Source organism: Bos javanicus, chromosome 11 (assembly GCF_032452875.1).
Source record: "Bos javanicus breed banteng chromosome 11, ARS-OSU_banteng_1.0, whole genome shotgun sequence".
NCBI classification, from domain to species: Eukaryota; Metazoa; Chordata; class Mammalia; order Artiodactyla; family Bovidae; genus Bos; species Bos javanicus.
In genome coordinates, this window is record NC_083878.1 from 4,699,044 (window position 1) to 4,711,793 (window position 12,750).

Genomic DNA, 12,750 nt, shown 5'->3' on the forward strand with positions numbered 1-12,750 from the left:
GTTTTTCGTTTCTTTAATGATGTTTTTTTGAAGAGAAGACATTTGTAATTTTAGCAAAATTGATTTATGAGAAATTTTTAAATAATTTCTTGTTTGTATTCTATACAAGTAACCTTTTCCCACCCCAAGTTCATGAAAAATTTTTTCCAGTGTTGCTAGATACTTATGATTTTAATTTTGCATGATATAAAGTAGAATCCAAAGTTCACTTTTTTCAAAATGTATATATTCTTCCCCCATTGAATTACTTTGCAATCTTTGTTAAAAATGGCCATGTTCATATGTTTGTTCTTAGTATTTCTCTTCTCTTCCGCTGACCTCTGTATCCATCCTCACGCCACTGCTTCCCCGTCTTGATTGTAGTTTCATAGTGATTCATGAAAGCAGATGGTGGTTAAGTTCTTCAACTTTTTATTTCTCAAATTTGTTTTGGTTATTTCAGGGTCTTTGAATTTCCATATAAAGTTTAGAATCAGCTTGTTATTTTCTGCAAAAAACCTTCTGGGATTTTAATTGGGGTTGTGTTTGTAGATAAATTCTGGGAGAATGGACATTTTAAAAAAGTTGAGTCTTGCAGTCAGTGAGCATGGTGTCTGTCTCTACATTCACTTTGTCTTGACAGTATGCTATAGTTTTTTATTGTCCATGTGTTGGTCATATTTTACTAAATTTTTCCTAATATTTCATGCTTTTGGTGTTACTATAAATAGCTGTTTAAATTTTGGATTTCTAATCATCAATTTTAAATAAAAATACAGTTGATTTTTATATATTGACCTTTATCCTGTGACCTTTTAAATTCACTAGATTAGGCCTAGGGGCTTCTTTTGTAGTTCATGTGGGATTTTCTGTAGTTTGCCAAAAAGTTCATTCGGGTTTTCCAGGTTTGGGGAAAACCCGAATGAACTTTTTGGTCAAATCAGTACATGACTATGTAATCTGCTGATGAAAACTTTTTTACTTTTCCCCTTATCTGTATCCTTTATAAATGTTTTTCTTCTGTATTTTACTAACTGGATCTCCTAGAATAGTGCTGAATAAAAGTGGTGACAGACATCCTTTTCTCTTCTTTCTTCTCCATCTTAGGGGAAAGTTCTCCATCTTTCCCCATTAGGCATGCTGGCAGGTATAAATGCACTTTATTAAGCTGAGGACATTCCCTTCTATTCCTAGGTTACTTAGTGTTGTTTTTTGTTTGTCTTGAGATGGTTGTTGATTTTTGTCAGATGCCTGTTCTCCGTCTCTTGATATGTTCATGTGGCTTTTCTCCTTTATTCAGTTAATGGTGAGAATTCCTGTTGATGTGGGGATTGGGGGACTTGACTGACTTCTTGTTATTTAAAACTTTATTTTTTTAGAGCACTTTTAGATTCACAGCAAAATTGAGGGGAAAGTACCCCTGTCTTCACACATACAAAGCCTCCCCCATTATTGACATCCTGCAGGAAGAGGAACCTTTGTTAAACTGATGAGCCTCCATTGACGTGTCATTATCACTCAAAATTCTTAGTTCACTCTGGGTGGTGTTATACTCTATGAGTTTGGACAGAGCTGGAGGAGACTGACCACTAAGCCTTCTTCACAGTCCCAGCTTCACTAGATGACCTTTGAAAACTGAATTCTTTCTAAGCTTATCACTTTTTTAGAAGAGAGATGAAGATTCTCATTAAGCTCTGATCAGCACCAGTTGTAAGATGGAGTTGTTTTCTATCTTTTCTAAGTCATAAATCCTGTTAAATGGTAACAAAAAGAATTTACTGAGTGCCTACTGCATACTCAACCCTTACCATATATTCCAACTACTGTTAATTTTGGAGAAAGACTGTTTTGTGGGTTGCTTAGTTCAGTTTGAACTTATAATAGTTTCTGTGTCTTTTACTATACAATGTGCACACCTGGTAGACCATTTCTTTCCACTTCATTTTGTTATCTTTTTTCCTTCTAGGAGTTTAACTGTGTTTAATCCAATTTCCTTAATTAATTAAGGTCATTCGAATGTTGCTTTTTTCAAATGCAGACAGGTCCTCCCTTAGGAGTTTTCTCCCAGACTGTACAAGCCTGTGCTTTTGACTTCTCACCAGAACGTGGTTTGGCCAGTGGTGGGCAAATCTGAATTAAGTAAGCACAGTGACCCTGCCACACTGTGGTCTTATGTCATGGAAATCTCTATTTGCTCCTTACTCCTAGAACTTTCCTAGAAAAACCGACAGTCTTAACAGGACCTCAGCCTGCTCTTCTGCTGTAGGCACCGCCTTAGTCAACTGACTAAGTTTTGTTGTTTTGTTGTTTCCGGAGAAGCAGCATCCTGAGAGCTCTGAGTTGGCAGCAGAGTGGGACAGTGGTTAAGAGCTTGGTGTCCAGGGTTTGAATCCTGTGTTCCTATCCTGGCTTTGCCACTTCAGACTTAAAAAATGGGCCTTAATTAGCCTCTTTTTGCCTGCAAAATAGAGCATTATTAAATTTTTGTAAGAATTAGATAAAATATGTCAGGTTCTTAAGACTAGTATTTGATCAGAGTAAGGTTCAAAATAGGTTCGTTATTATCAAGTGGAAAAACTGTAACATAAGTATTTTCATTCTTTCTATAAATTTGCTTTTTCCTTATTTTTAAAGTGTTAATCGATCAGTTGTGTCCGACCTTTTCAACACCATGGACTATAGCCCGCCAGGCTCCTCTGTCCATGGAATTTCTCAGGCAAGAATACTGGAGTGGGTTGCCATTCCCTTTTCCAGGGTATCTTTCCAACCCAGGGATCAAACTCCAGTCTCCTGTATTACAGGAGGTTTCTTCATTGAGCCACCAGGGAGGATTGAGGTAAAATTTATATACAGTGTGAAATTGAGTTTTGATCAATGTATTCATATATCCTTGTCTATTTTTGTATAGTCACTAAGTTGTGTCCAACTCTTTGCGACCCATGGACTGTAGCCCACCAGGCTCCTCTGTCCATGGGATTCTCCAGGCAAGAATACTAGAGTGGGTTGCCATTCCCTTCTCCGGGGATCTTCCCAACCCAGGGATTGAACCCAGGTCTCCTGCATTGGCATGTGGGTTCTTTACCACTGAGCCACCAAGGAAGTCCAAATCCTTGTTAAATAGCCCAAATTAAGACATAAAACTTTCCATCACCTCACAAGTACTAGTGTGCTCCATTCTAGTCAGTTCCCAGCCCCTCATAGCAATCACTGTTCCAAATTCTATGTCCATGGGTTAGTTTTGCCTGTTCTTAAACTTCATGTAAGTCAAATTTGACAAAATATACTCTTTTGTGTCTGGCTTTTTACATTTAACATTATGCTTCTGTGAATTCATCCATGTTTTTTGAGGGTGGTGAGAAGTTTATTACTATTTTTTAAATAAGTCTTAATTTTTAAGGACAGTTTTAAGTTCACAGCAAAACTGAGGGGAAAGTAGAGATTTCTGATAGACTCCCTGCCCCACACATGCATAGCTTTTGCCATAGTTGTTCCCATGATCAGCATACCCCGCCAAGTGCTACGTTTGTTGCAGCTGATGAACCTACACTGACACACTCAGAGTCCATAGTTTACCTTAAAATTTACTCTTGGTGTGGCACGTGCTCTGGGTTTGCACAGATGTGTCGTGTATCCACCAGTATAGAATCACACGTTTTCACTGCCCTAAATATCCTCTGGGCTCCACCTACCTCCACCCACTGTCAGCCACTGATCTCACTGTCTTCCTAGTTTTGCCCTTTCCAGAGTAGTCATACAGTTGGAATTCTATAGTATGTGTGTAGTCTTTTCAGATTATCTTCTTTCTGTTAGTAATGTGTTAAAAGTTTCTTCTCTGTCTTTTTTCCGTGACTTGATAGTTCTTTTCTTTTAGCACTGAATGATATCCCATTGTCTAGATGACCCATAGTTTATTTATCCATTTACCCACCGAAGGACGTCTCAGTTTTGATAATTATGAATAAAGCTGCTGTAGACATTTTGTGTGCGCGTAAGTTTTCAGCTCCTGGGTAAATAACAGTGGAGCGTGATGGCTGGACTGTTTGGTCAGAGTGTTTAGTTTTCGTAGTCTTCCAGAGTATCTGTAGCATGTTGTATTTCCACCAGCAGTGAAGGAGAGTTCCCATCGCTCCTCATCCTCACCAGCATTTGGTGTTGTGTTTTGAAGTTTGGCTGTTCTGATGGGTGTGTGCTGTGCTTAGTCATGTCCAGGTCTTTGTGACCCCATGGATTGTAGCCCACTAGGCTCCTCTGTCCATGGGATTCTCCAGGCAAGAATACTGGAGTGGGTTGCCATGTCCTCCTCCAGGGGATCTTCCCAACCCAGGGATCAAAGCCAGATCTCCTGCATTGCAGGCAGATTCATTAGCGTCTGAGCCAGCAGGGAACCCCATGAATACTGGAGTGGGTTGCCATGCCCTTCTCCAGGGGACCTTCCCGACCCAGGAATCAAATCGGGTTCTTCTGCACTGCAGGCGGATTCTTTACAGCTGAGCCACCAGGGAAGCCTGATAGGTGTGTAGCAGTATCTTGTTTTAATTTGTATTTCACTGGTGACATAAGATGACATCTTTTCATGTACCTGTTTGCCATTTTTATATCTTTTTTGGTGAAGTGTTTGTTAAGCATTTTGGCCCATTTTAAACATTGGGTTCTTTGTTTACTTACTGTTGAATTTTAAAAGTTATTTGTATATTTTAGATATTGTTCCTTCATCCACATGTTATTTTGCCAGTATTCTCTTCTATCTGTGCTTTGTTATCTCACTTTCTTTACTCTGTTTCACAGAACAAACTTTTTAATTAAGTCTAATTTATCAGCTCTGTTTTTCATGGATCATGCCTTTGGTGTTTCATCTGGTCATCACCATGGCCAAGGTCATCTGGGTTTTGTCCTGTTTAAAGAGTTTGAGAGTCCGGTGTTTTACATTTGGATGATCCCTTCTGAGTTCGTTTTTGTGAAGGGTCTGAGATCTGTGCGTCTCTTCAGCGTTTTGCCTGTGGACACAGTTGGTCCGGCACCATTTGTTCTTTACCTCCTTTTTAAAACAGTAAACCAACTTTTCATTACTGGAGCAACACCCACTTGGGCAGAGTATATTTTTTATGTTTTGCTGGATTTGATGAGCTTTTTTATCTGCGAAGATTTTTGTGTCTCTCCGTGAGTGATTTTGGTATATAGTTTTCTTTTAATATCTCTTGTCTGGTTTTCAGAATAATGACCTTATAAGATGAGAAGTATTTCCTCCTCTGTTTTCCGAAAGGGTTTGTGTAGAAATATTCTTCTTTAGGTATTTGATAGGATTCATTAGTAAAGCCACATGAGCATGGAGTTTAAGTAAGCTGAGTTATTTATTTAACTCAGTTTTATTTAGTTTTTACTTTCCTTTTGTTAGTATAGAAATCTGTGTCTTTCAAAGGACTAGCTTTCGGTTTTATTGATATTCTGTACTGTTTGTCTATTTTGTATTTCATTAATTTCAGGGGGTAATTTTTATTTTTATTTTTTATTTTTTGTCTTTTTGGTTACATTTGTATTCATTGTTCTTTCTCTGGTTTCTTAAAATGGAAGCTTTCAGATATTTTTTTTTTCTTTTCTAACACAAACATTTAAAGGTCTGCCTAGCACTATTAAAAACATTGCTTAGACATACTGTGTTTTTATTATCACAGGTAAAATATTTTCTAAATAGTTTTTTTGATACAGAATTCTAGGTTAAAAAAATTCTGTTTTCCTTCACTGTCTTCACTTTCTGGCTTTTATCTCTAGTCACTCTTTGTTCCACAGTGTGTAATGTGGGATTTGTTGGATTGCTTTTAAAAAGACTTTTTAAGAATTTTGTCAGTGAGATTATGTAATAGTTTTCTTTATATTTATCCTGCTTCAGTTTGATTTCCTTAGAAAGTTCTTGGTCATTATTTGTGCAGTTATTTTTCTGCTCTCTTATTCTTCTTTAAGTGTTTGATAGAATTCTAGAGCTTTTCTAGACCCTGAGTTACTTCTGTTAATATTGTTTTGTAGAAGTTACTGAAGTTTTCTTTTTCTCCACGATTTTTTCCTGCATGCCTCAGTTGGGGTAGTTTGTATTTGCTTTATCTTATTTGCTCATCTTTAGCATTGTGTCATCTGCTTCAGTTCAGTGATTTTTTCTTTTTAGTTCAGATTTTATATATGTATACACACTTTTTAGCTCTACAGGTTACATGCTTTTCCTTTAAAGTCATTTACATAATTTTATATATATAACAACTGTATATTTATAACAACTGTTTTAAGGCCCCTGGATGCTAATTGGGGGGCTTCCCTGGTGGCTCAGAGGTGATGCTAATTATATCTCATCATTGTCATTTCTGGGTCTAATTCTACTGATTTTCCTTCTTGATGGCATTCAGATTGGTCTGCTACCTTTGTATTATCACCCTAGACTGAGCCAACATAGTATGTTTTTTTTGTTTTTACTATTAAATAATCTTCCTCTTTATACCCATTTATCACTCTTGAAAAGTGAGAGAAAATAGATTATTTAATTAAACAGATTCAACCCTAATTTGAGCAATAAAACAGTTAATGATGGGGTGTTCTCTGAGATAGGAAATAATTATTGTCTTCTGTATTTTTCATATGTCATTTTCCTGGTGATGGTACTTGGCTGTAATTAATCCTTTTTTCTGTCAGCTATTTAACCATTTTGGAATTCCAGCATATGTTAATGTTCCTAGGATATTTTTGAATAAATGGCAGCCTCTCATGAACTGGTTGGAAGCCAGTGGGCAGTGTGGTACTTCAGTTTCTAATTAAGAAGGGATGCAGCTAAGCATATGATCGGGACTTTCGGTTCCATGAAATGTCTGAGTAGTACACACTCTTCCACATGTGTGTGATACACATTTGGATTTCCTGGAGCTTTTACATTAACCTTATTTATTAACTTGTTGAGCTTTGTGAGTGCTTTAGAGATGCTTCTGACATAAAAAACGTTTCTAGATTGATAGGTTGTATGATTGGAAAAAGAGCCCTGACTCTGATGTGGCCGCTACTCTGAAGAAGCAGAAGAAGAACACCAGAGATGAATTTGAGGAGCGGGCCAAGGCGATCATTGTGGAATTTGCACAGCAGGTCAGAAAGCTTCCCTTCTTTACAAGAGACCACATCACAGGAGATTTTTTCTTCTTTTGCCTTGTCTTTATAATCAAGCCAGTACTTTGATTGGTACTGGTTCTGTTTCCCTATGAATGGCATTTAGCATTTTTCATTCTTTTCTCTTCTCCATTCTCCTTAAATTCTTTTATTTCAAAGACCTCTCGTTGCAGTCTGAATTTTTAACACTTAAACAAACACTTGTTAAACACCAAGCTGACTTGGAAGGGAACCACTTTTCTGTACTGTGTACAGGGCACATGTGGTCTAGGTGTTGGTGAGGTGTTCTCAGAATGAAGAGCCATTGTTCATCCAGCCTCCAGTTGGTGGCTTCTGTTCTAGAGGCCGTCCTCCCCAGCTTGGCCTGTACCAGTGACTTTGCTTTTTATGTCTCTAGGGGCTGAATGCAGCTTTGTTCTATGAGAATAAGGATCCCCGCACTTTTGTGTCCTTGGTACCTACCTCTGCACACACTGGCGATGGCATGGGAAGTCTGATCTGCCTTCTTGTTGAGTTGACTCAGACCATGTTGAGTAAGAGGCTTGCCCAGTGTGAGGAGCTGAGAGCCCAGGTGATGGAGGTAATGCCAGCTATTCAGTTTAATCCACCCCGCCCCCCGCCACCTCCCAAGCAGGGTTTTCGGGTGGGGCCATGGATTGCTCTCAATTTAATCAGTGCGGGTCATTGTAGTCTGTGTTTCACCCCCTTTGCAACAATGTGTCCTAGGTTAAGGCTCTCCCAGGAATGGGCACAACTATTGATGTAATACTGATCAATGGGCGTCTGAAGGAAGGAGACACGATTATTGTTCCCGGAGTAGAAGGGCCTATCGTCACGCAGATCCGAGGCCTCCTGTTACCTCCCCCTATGAAGGAGTTAAGAGTGAAGGTGAGTCAGGGTGGTGAGCGTCGGCACGCAGCACTTGCACCATGTTGAGAAGTTCTGCTGGGGTTGTTCCTCCCTTTGAGAGCCACCTGCTGTAATACACACATGCACCCATCAAGGGTTTAATTCCAGGTGTCTTCATACAGAAAGGACCTTCTATTAGAGATTTGAGAAATTTCTTACTTGCCAGCAGAGTTCCTCATAAAACTCAAATGCACGTTGTTTTGGTTCCACACAGCTATCTAGTTACCAGCAGTAACTGTATGTATGTATTGTGGCATCTTCTGCTGTGACTCATTTGTTTACTCATTCTGTGGTATCTTGGGAATTAAAGTTACTTAGCTTTTTAATGTTGAATTTATCAGTCTTTGATTTGTATTTATTGCTTTTTGCATGTACTTTAGAGAACTCTGCCTGTCCTAGAGTCATGACAGTATCCTCTGTCATCCTGTCCCCTGCTAGCCACCTTTCACGTAAATGTAGTAACAACTGTTTTGATCTCTGTAGAACCAATATGAGAAGCATAAAGAGGTAGAAGCAGCTCAGGGGGTAAAGATTCTTGGAAAGGACCTGGAAAAAACATTGGCTGGTTTACCCCTCCTCGTGGCTTATAAAGAAGATGAAGTCCCAGTTCTTAAAGTGAGTTCATTTCTTTCTTCCTCCAGTGATGTTTTGTGTTGTCTCTTGTGTGAGGAGGGCACTGCTGGGAATGAAGAATAAAATAGGCACCTTTGTCTTCATGGAGACTTATCTGGGTCTCTGAACAAATGGTTGATGGTTCAGAATCACTTCCGTTTGTATAACCACAAACTGGCATAAGTGATCATTTATATACATTAAAGTTAGAACGTTTTATTTAAAAAATGAACCAGGGACTTTCCTGGTGGTCCAGTGGTGAAGACTTTGCTGCAGGTTCAATCCCTGGTCGGGGGACTAAGGTCCCACATGCTTTATGGCCAAAAAACCAAACATAACCCAGAAACGGTGTTGTAACAAATTCAGTACAGATTTTAAAAATGGGTCACATCCCAAAAAAAAGAAGAATCAGAAGCTAGAAGTTCTCCATTCGTGATTTATTTTTTTAAGATACTCAGTTATATATATAGACTGGGCTTCCCTGGTGGCTCAAATGGTAAAGAATCTACCTGCAATGCAGGAGACCTGGGTTCAGTCCCTGCGTTGGGAAGATCCCCTAGAGAAGGGAATGACAACGGACTCCACTATTCTGGCCTAGAGAATTCCATTGCCAGAGGAGCCTGGCAGGCTACAGTCCATGGGGTGGCAAAGATCGGACATGACTGAGCCGCTTTCACTCAGTCATATAGACAGAACTAACGAATCTCTTACTGGGTTCTAGAGGTCATTGTAAAGCCCGTCTGCCTATCTTCAGGAGTAGGTGGCACACATGAGCCCAGCAGAGCTTCACAAAAGCAAACGCTGAGACATGACTGTTTATTCTCTTGTGAAGAGAAAACCCCGCTGTTGGCAGCACGGGGCTCCCGTGTGCTGGGGCAGCTGCTCTGGAGGCAGCACCCAGTCACTGCTCAGAGTCGGCCAGTGAGCGCAGGGTGCCCCTCTAGCCAGTCTCCAGGAGGCTGTGGACTTGTGTGTCTTTCATGGCAACGACAGGGTGGTTTTACTGACCTCTGATCAAAATCTCTCCACCTTGTATGGAGCAGTGATAAACGACTGTTGAGATGAGGGGTCTTGACCGTCAAACCCGCTGGGCTTAGGACTCCTGTACCATAAATAATGACATCATTATTTATGATGTCATTCCTTTCATCCATCTGCTTTATATCTACTCTGCCAGGTGGTGCAAAGGTCTCACATGTTCCAGCATTAGTCAGCCTAACCGAAGTGAGATGGGCACAGCTCAGGTCTGCACCCACGTCTCTTCTTCCCTTCCCGCACAAGTTTACCATGCCTTGCCCACACTCAGCCTTGGGTTCATATTTTCAGATGAACACTTAATCAAAAAGAGAAACGATTTAATTCTAGGCTGCTGAGATAGCGGTGTATTTATAACCTTGTCAAATGTCGTTTCTTCTCAAGGATGAGCTGATCCACGAGTTAAAGCAGACACTGAACGCTATCAAATTAGAAGAGAAAGGCGTCTACGTCCAGGCCTCGACCCTGGGATCTCTGGAAGCTCTCCTTGAATTTCTGAAGACATCAGAAGTGCCCGTAAGTCATGGGGCCGACTCCCCAGGACTCGGTGGGGGGCGCTGTCTGGGGGGCTGTCCTGTCACCTGACACAGGCATTTGAACTGGGAACCCCCTTTTACAGTACGCAGGGATCAACATTGGGCCCGTCCACAAAAAAGACGTCATGAAGGCTTCGGTGATGCTGGAACACGACCCTCAGTAAGTCATTTCTCCTCTGCACTGAAGGCTTGCATGCTGCCTGTTTGATTGATTGGGACTGTTAAGACTCGGTCTATATTTCATCCAGTAACCCTTGATGTGTTTTAACCTTTTAGGTATGCAGTGATTTTGGCCTTCGATGTGAGAATTGAACGGGATGCCCAAGAAATGGCTGATAGTTTAGGAGTTAGAATTTTTAGTGCAGAAATTATTTATCATTTATTTGATGCCTTTACGAAATACAGACAAGACTACAAGAAACAGAAACAAGAAGAATTTAAGTAAGTTGGTAGTTTTACCTACTTTGGAGCTGTGCTGATGCAGCTGCTGCTGCGCCGGCCTACAGTCGCAGACAGGTGTGTGGGCATCAGCAGCGCGGCGCTTGCTGCCCCACGGTGACGCGCTGCCACAGACCCCGCCCGCCTGGGACGCAGCGTGTGACCCCACGTTCTCTGTAACGTTTCTCTTCAGTATTTTATTTTCCATTTGGCAGACCTAGGTTGCATTAATGGGTTGGGAGTCCTCACCTGGGGTCGCGTGGACCAGCGTGAGCGGGGAATTAGAAAGTGAAGGGCCCTGCGTAAGGAGCCTCGCCGCCTCCAGCAGAGCTCCAAGGGCGACCCTGGCAGGTCCCTTCTCTTGGAGCTCAGGGGTAGGACTAGTAGAGAACATGGGAGAAGCTGGGAGATGCAGGGAAAAGCCTCAGGGAGGCGAGCTGAGTTTGACGGTGTGGCTAGGGAGGCAGCTGATCTGAGAACGGAGGGTGCAGCCCAGACGCCTGGGGCGGGGTGGGGGTGTAAGAAGAGCCCTGATCAGGGTGGGTACTGAGGCAGAGGCACCGGTGACCTCGGGGAGAGCGCAGGAAGCACCTGGTAGGCTGTGGGCAGGGCTTTAGGGGTCAGCGGTAAGAGCCCTTCGCCAGCCCCCCTGGTCCAGGCGGGATGTGGGTGGGGCTCTGGCCAGCAGGACCTGCGGGAGGGCCAGCCTCCCTGTTGCTCTCCCCCGAGGGGAGGAGACATCTCAAGAGTCACTGGTGCTTGCTTTTTCATGCATCTTAAGGGATTCTGTAAGCTGAAAAATCCTTGGGTTGTACTTTTTTCTTGCAGGCACATAGCAGTATTCCCCTGCAAGATAAAGATCCTCCCTCAGTTTATCTTCAATTCTCGGGATCCGATAGTGATGGGCGTGACTGTGGAAGCAGGGCAGGTGAAGCAGGGGACACCCATGTGCGTGCCCAGCAAAAATGTAAGTTCTGGGTGTACTTAGAAAAGTCTTCTCTTAAAGCAGTTCTGGCAGTTCAGGAGTGAACAAAAAACCCAGCAGAGCTCGTCCCTCCCTGTACTTGACTCCTCGATGGCAGCTCCTTATCAGTGTGGATTCTCAGCACCTGGTGTCAGTGCTTGACGTAATGAAAGCTGCAGAATTATTGACCTTCGTACTTCTGAGTCTGGGAGAAAATTCAGACTAGAATAATGAACACTCATTCATCTTTCCTCTGGATTAGCGTCATACCTAGGGAAAAGTAACATTGAGTAAATCCTGTGATTCACAGTTCTCATTGACACTTCACCGATAGTGCCCCAAATGTCTCTGGTCATGTTGTTTGCTGATCCTGCCCAGGGCTCCATCCAGGTATGTGGAGTCTGGTTATTAGCACTTCGGTCTTGATCAGGAACAGCCCGCCATCCTTTCTGAAGAGTCCAGACCAGTAGTTTCACAGAGGGCTCCTCAGCCTGGATTTGTCTGGTGGTTTCCACGTGGCTGGGAAGGACACTCAGCATCTCCATCAGGGACAGTTTGCCCAGTTTAACCACTCACTGTCCTGCCCTGGGCAGTGGTTGTACCTTCTCCCCCACCCTGGACTTCCTTCCCTTCAAGCATCTTGTACACAAGGGTTCATCTCTCTCAGTACCCAGTTATCTGGCGTTTGGTCGGCAGAAGCCCATTCAGGCTGGGTCCTGTCCTTGCTGCATGGCACTTGGAGCCTGCTGTCCCCTGCTGGGGCCCTAAGGTGCCCCAGGAGGCCTGGCTCCCGAGTACCGTCCTCTGCGCACTGTGACTCAGCTGCCCCTGGGGCTCATCGCTCCTCCACCAGCTCAGTGGGCTGAGCTGGACACTTCCTGGCAGCAGGGGTCCCTGGTGGGGCTTTAGCCAAACTAGATTCCGTTTTCACTCATATTCTCCTGGGTGAGGATCCAGGCAGCAGTGGTGCTCTGGCTCCCCTCACTGTGGCCAAGGGCAGGTGGCTCACAGCGCCCACCCCACGTGGGCTCCCTGCCTCTCCACTCGCCCCCTTGTTCTCCATGCCGGTCACCCCAGGCTCATTTCTGACCCGGGGCTTCTGGGCCTGCTGTTCCTCCTCCTCCGGCAGTTGTCACGCAGAGG

The 12,750-nt window shown here is 42.8% G+C and overlaps 1 protein-coding gene across 4 annotated transcripts in view; it reads left to right on the forward strand.

Annotated features, from left to right (window-relative positions):
- Window positions 1-12,750, forward strand: part of EIF5B (eukaryotic translation initiation factor 5B) — a 76,528-nt gene that overhangs the window by 61,792 nt on the left and 1,986 nt on the right. For all 4 annotated transcript variants that reach the window (XM_061431660.1, XM_061431656.1, XM_061431658.1 and 1 more), the window contains exons 15-22: window positions 6,961-7,092; window positions 7,511-7,693; window positions 7,840-8,001; window positions 8,506-8,637; window positions 10,054-10,185; window positions 10,289-10,365; window positions 10,482-10,646; window positions 11,472-11,610. In XM_061431660.1, the coding sequence (XP_061287644.1) occupies window positions 6,961-7,092; window positions 7,511-7,693; window positions 7,840-8,001; window positions 8,506-8,637; window positions 10,054-10,185; window positions 10,289-10,365; window positions 10,482-10,646; window positions 11,472-11,610 (1,122 nt within the window). The remainder of the gene's footprint in view (window positions 1-6,960; window positions 7,093-7,510; window positions 7,694-7,839; window positions 8,002-8,505; window positions 8,638-10,053; window positions 10,186-10,288; window positions 10,366-10,481; window positions 10,647-11,471; window positions 11,611-12,750) is intronic.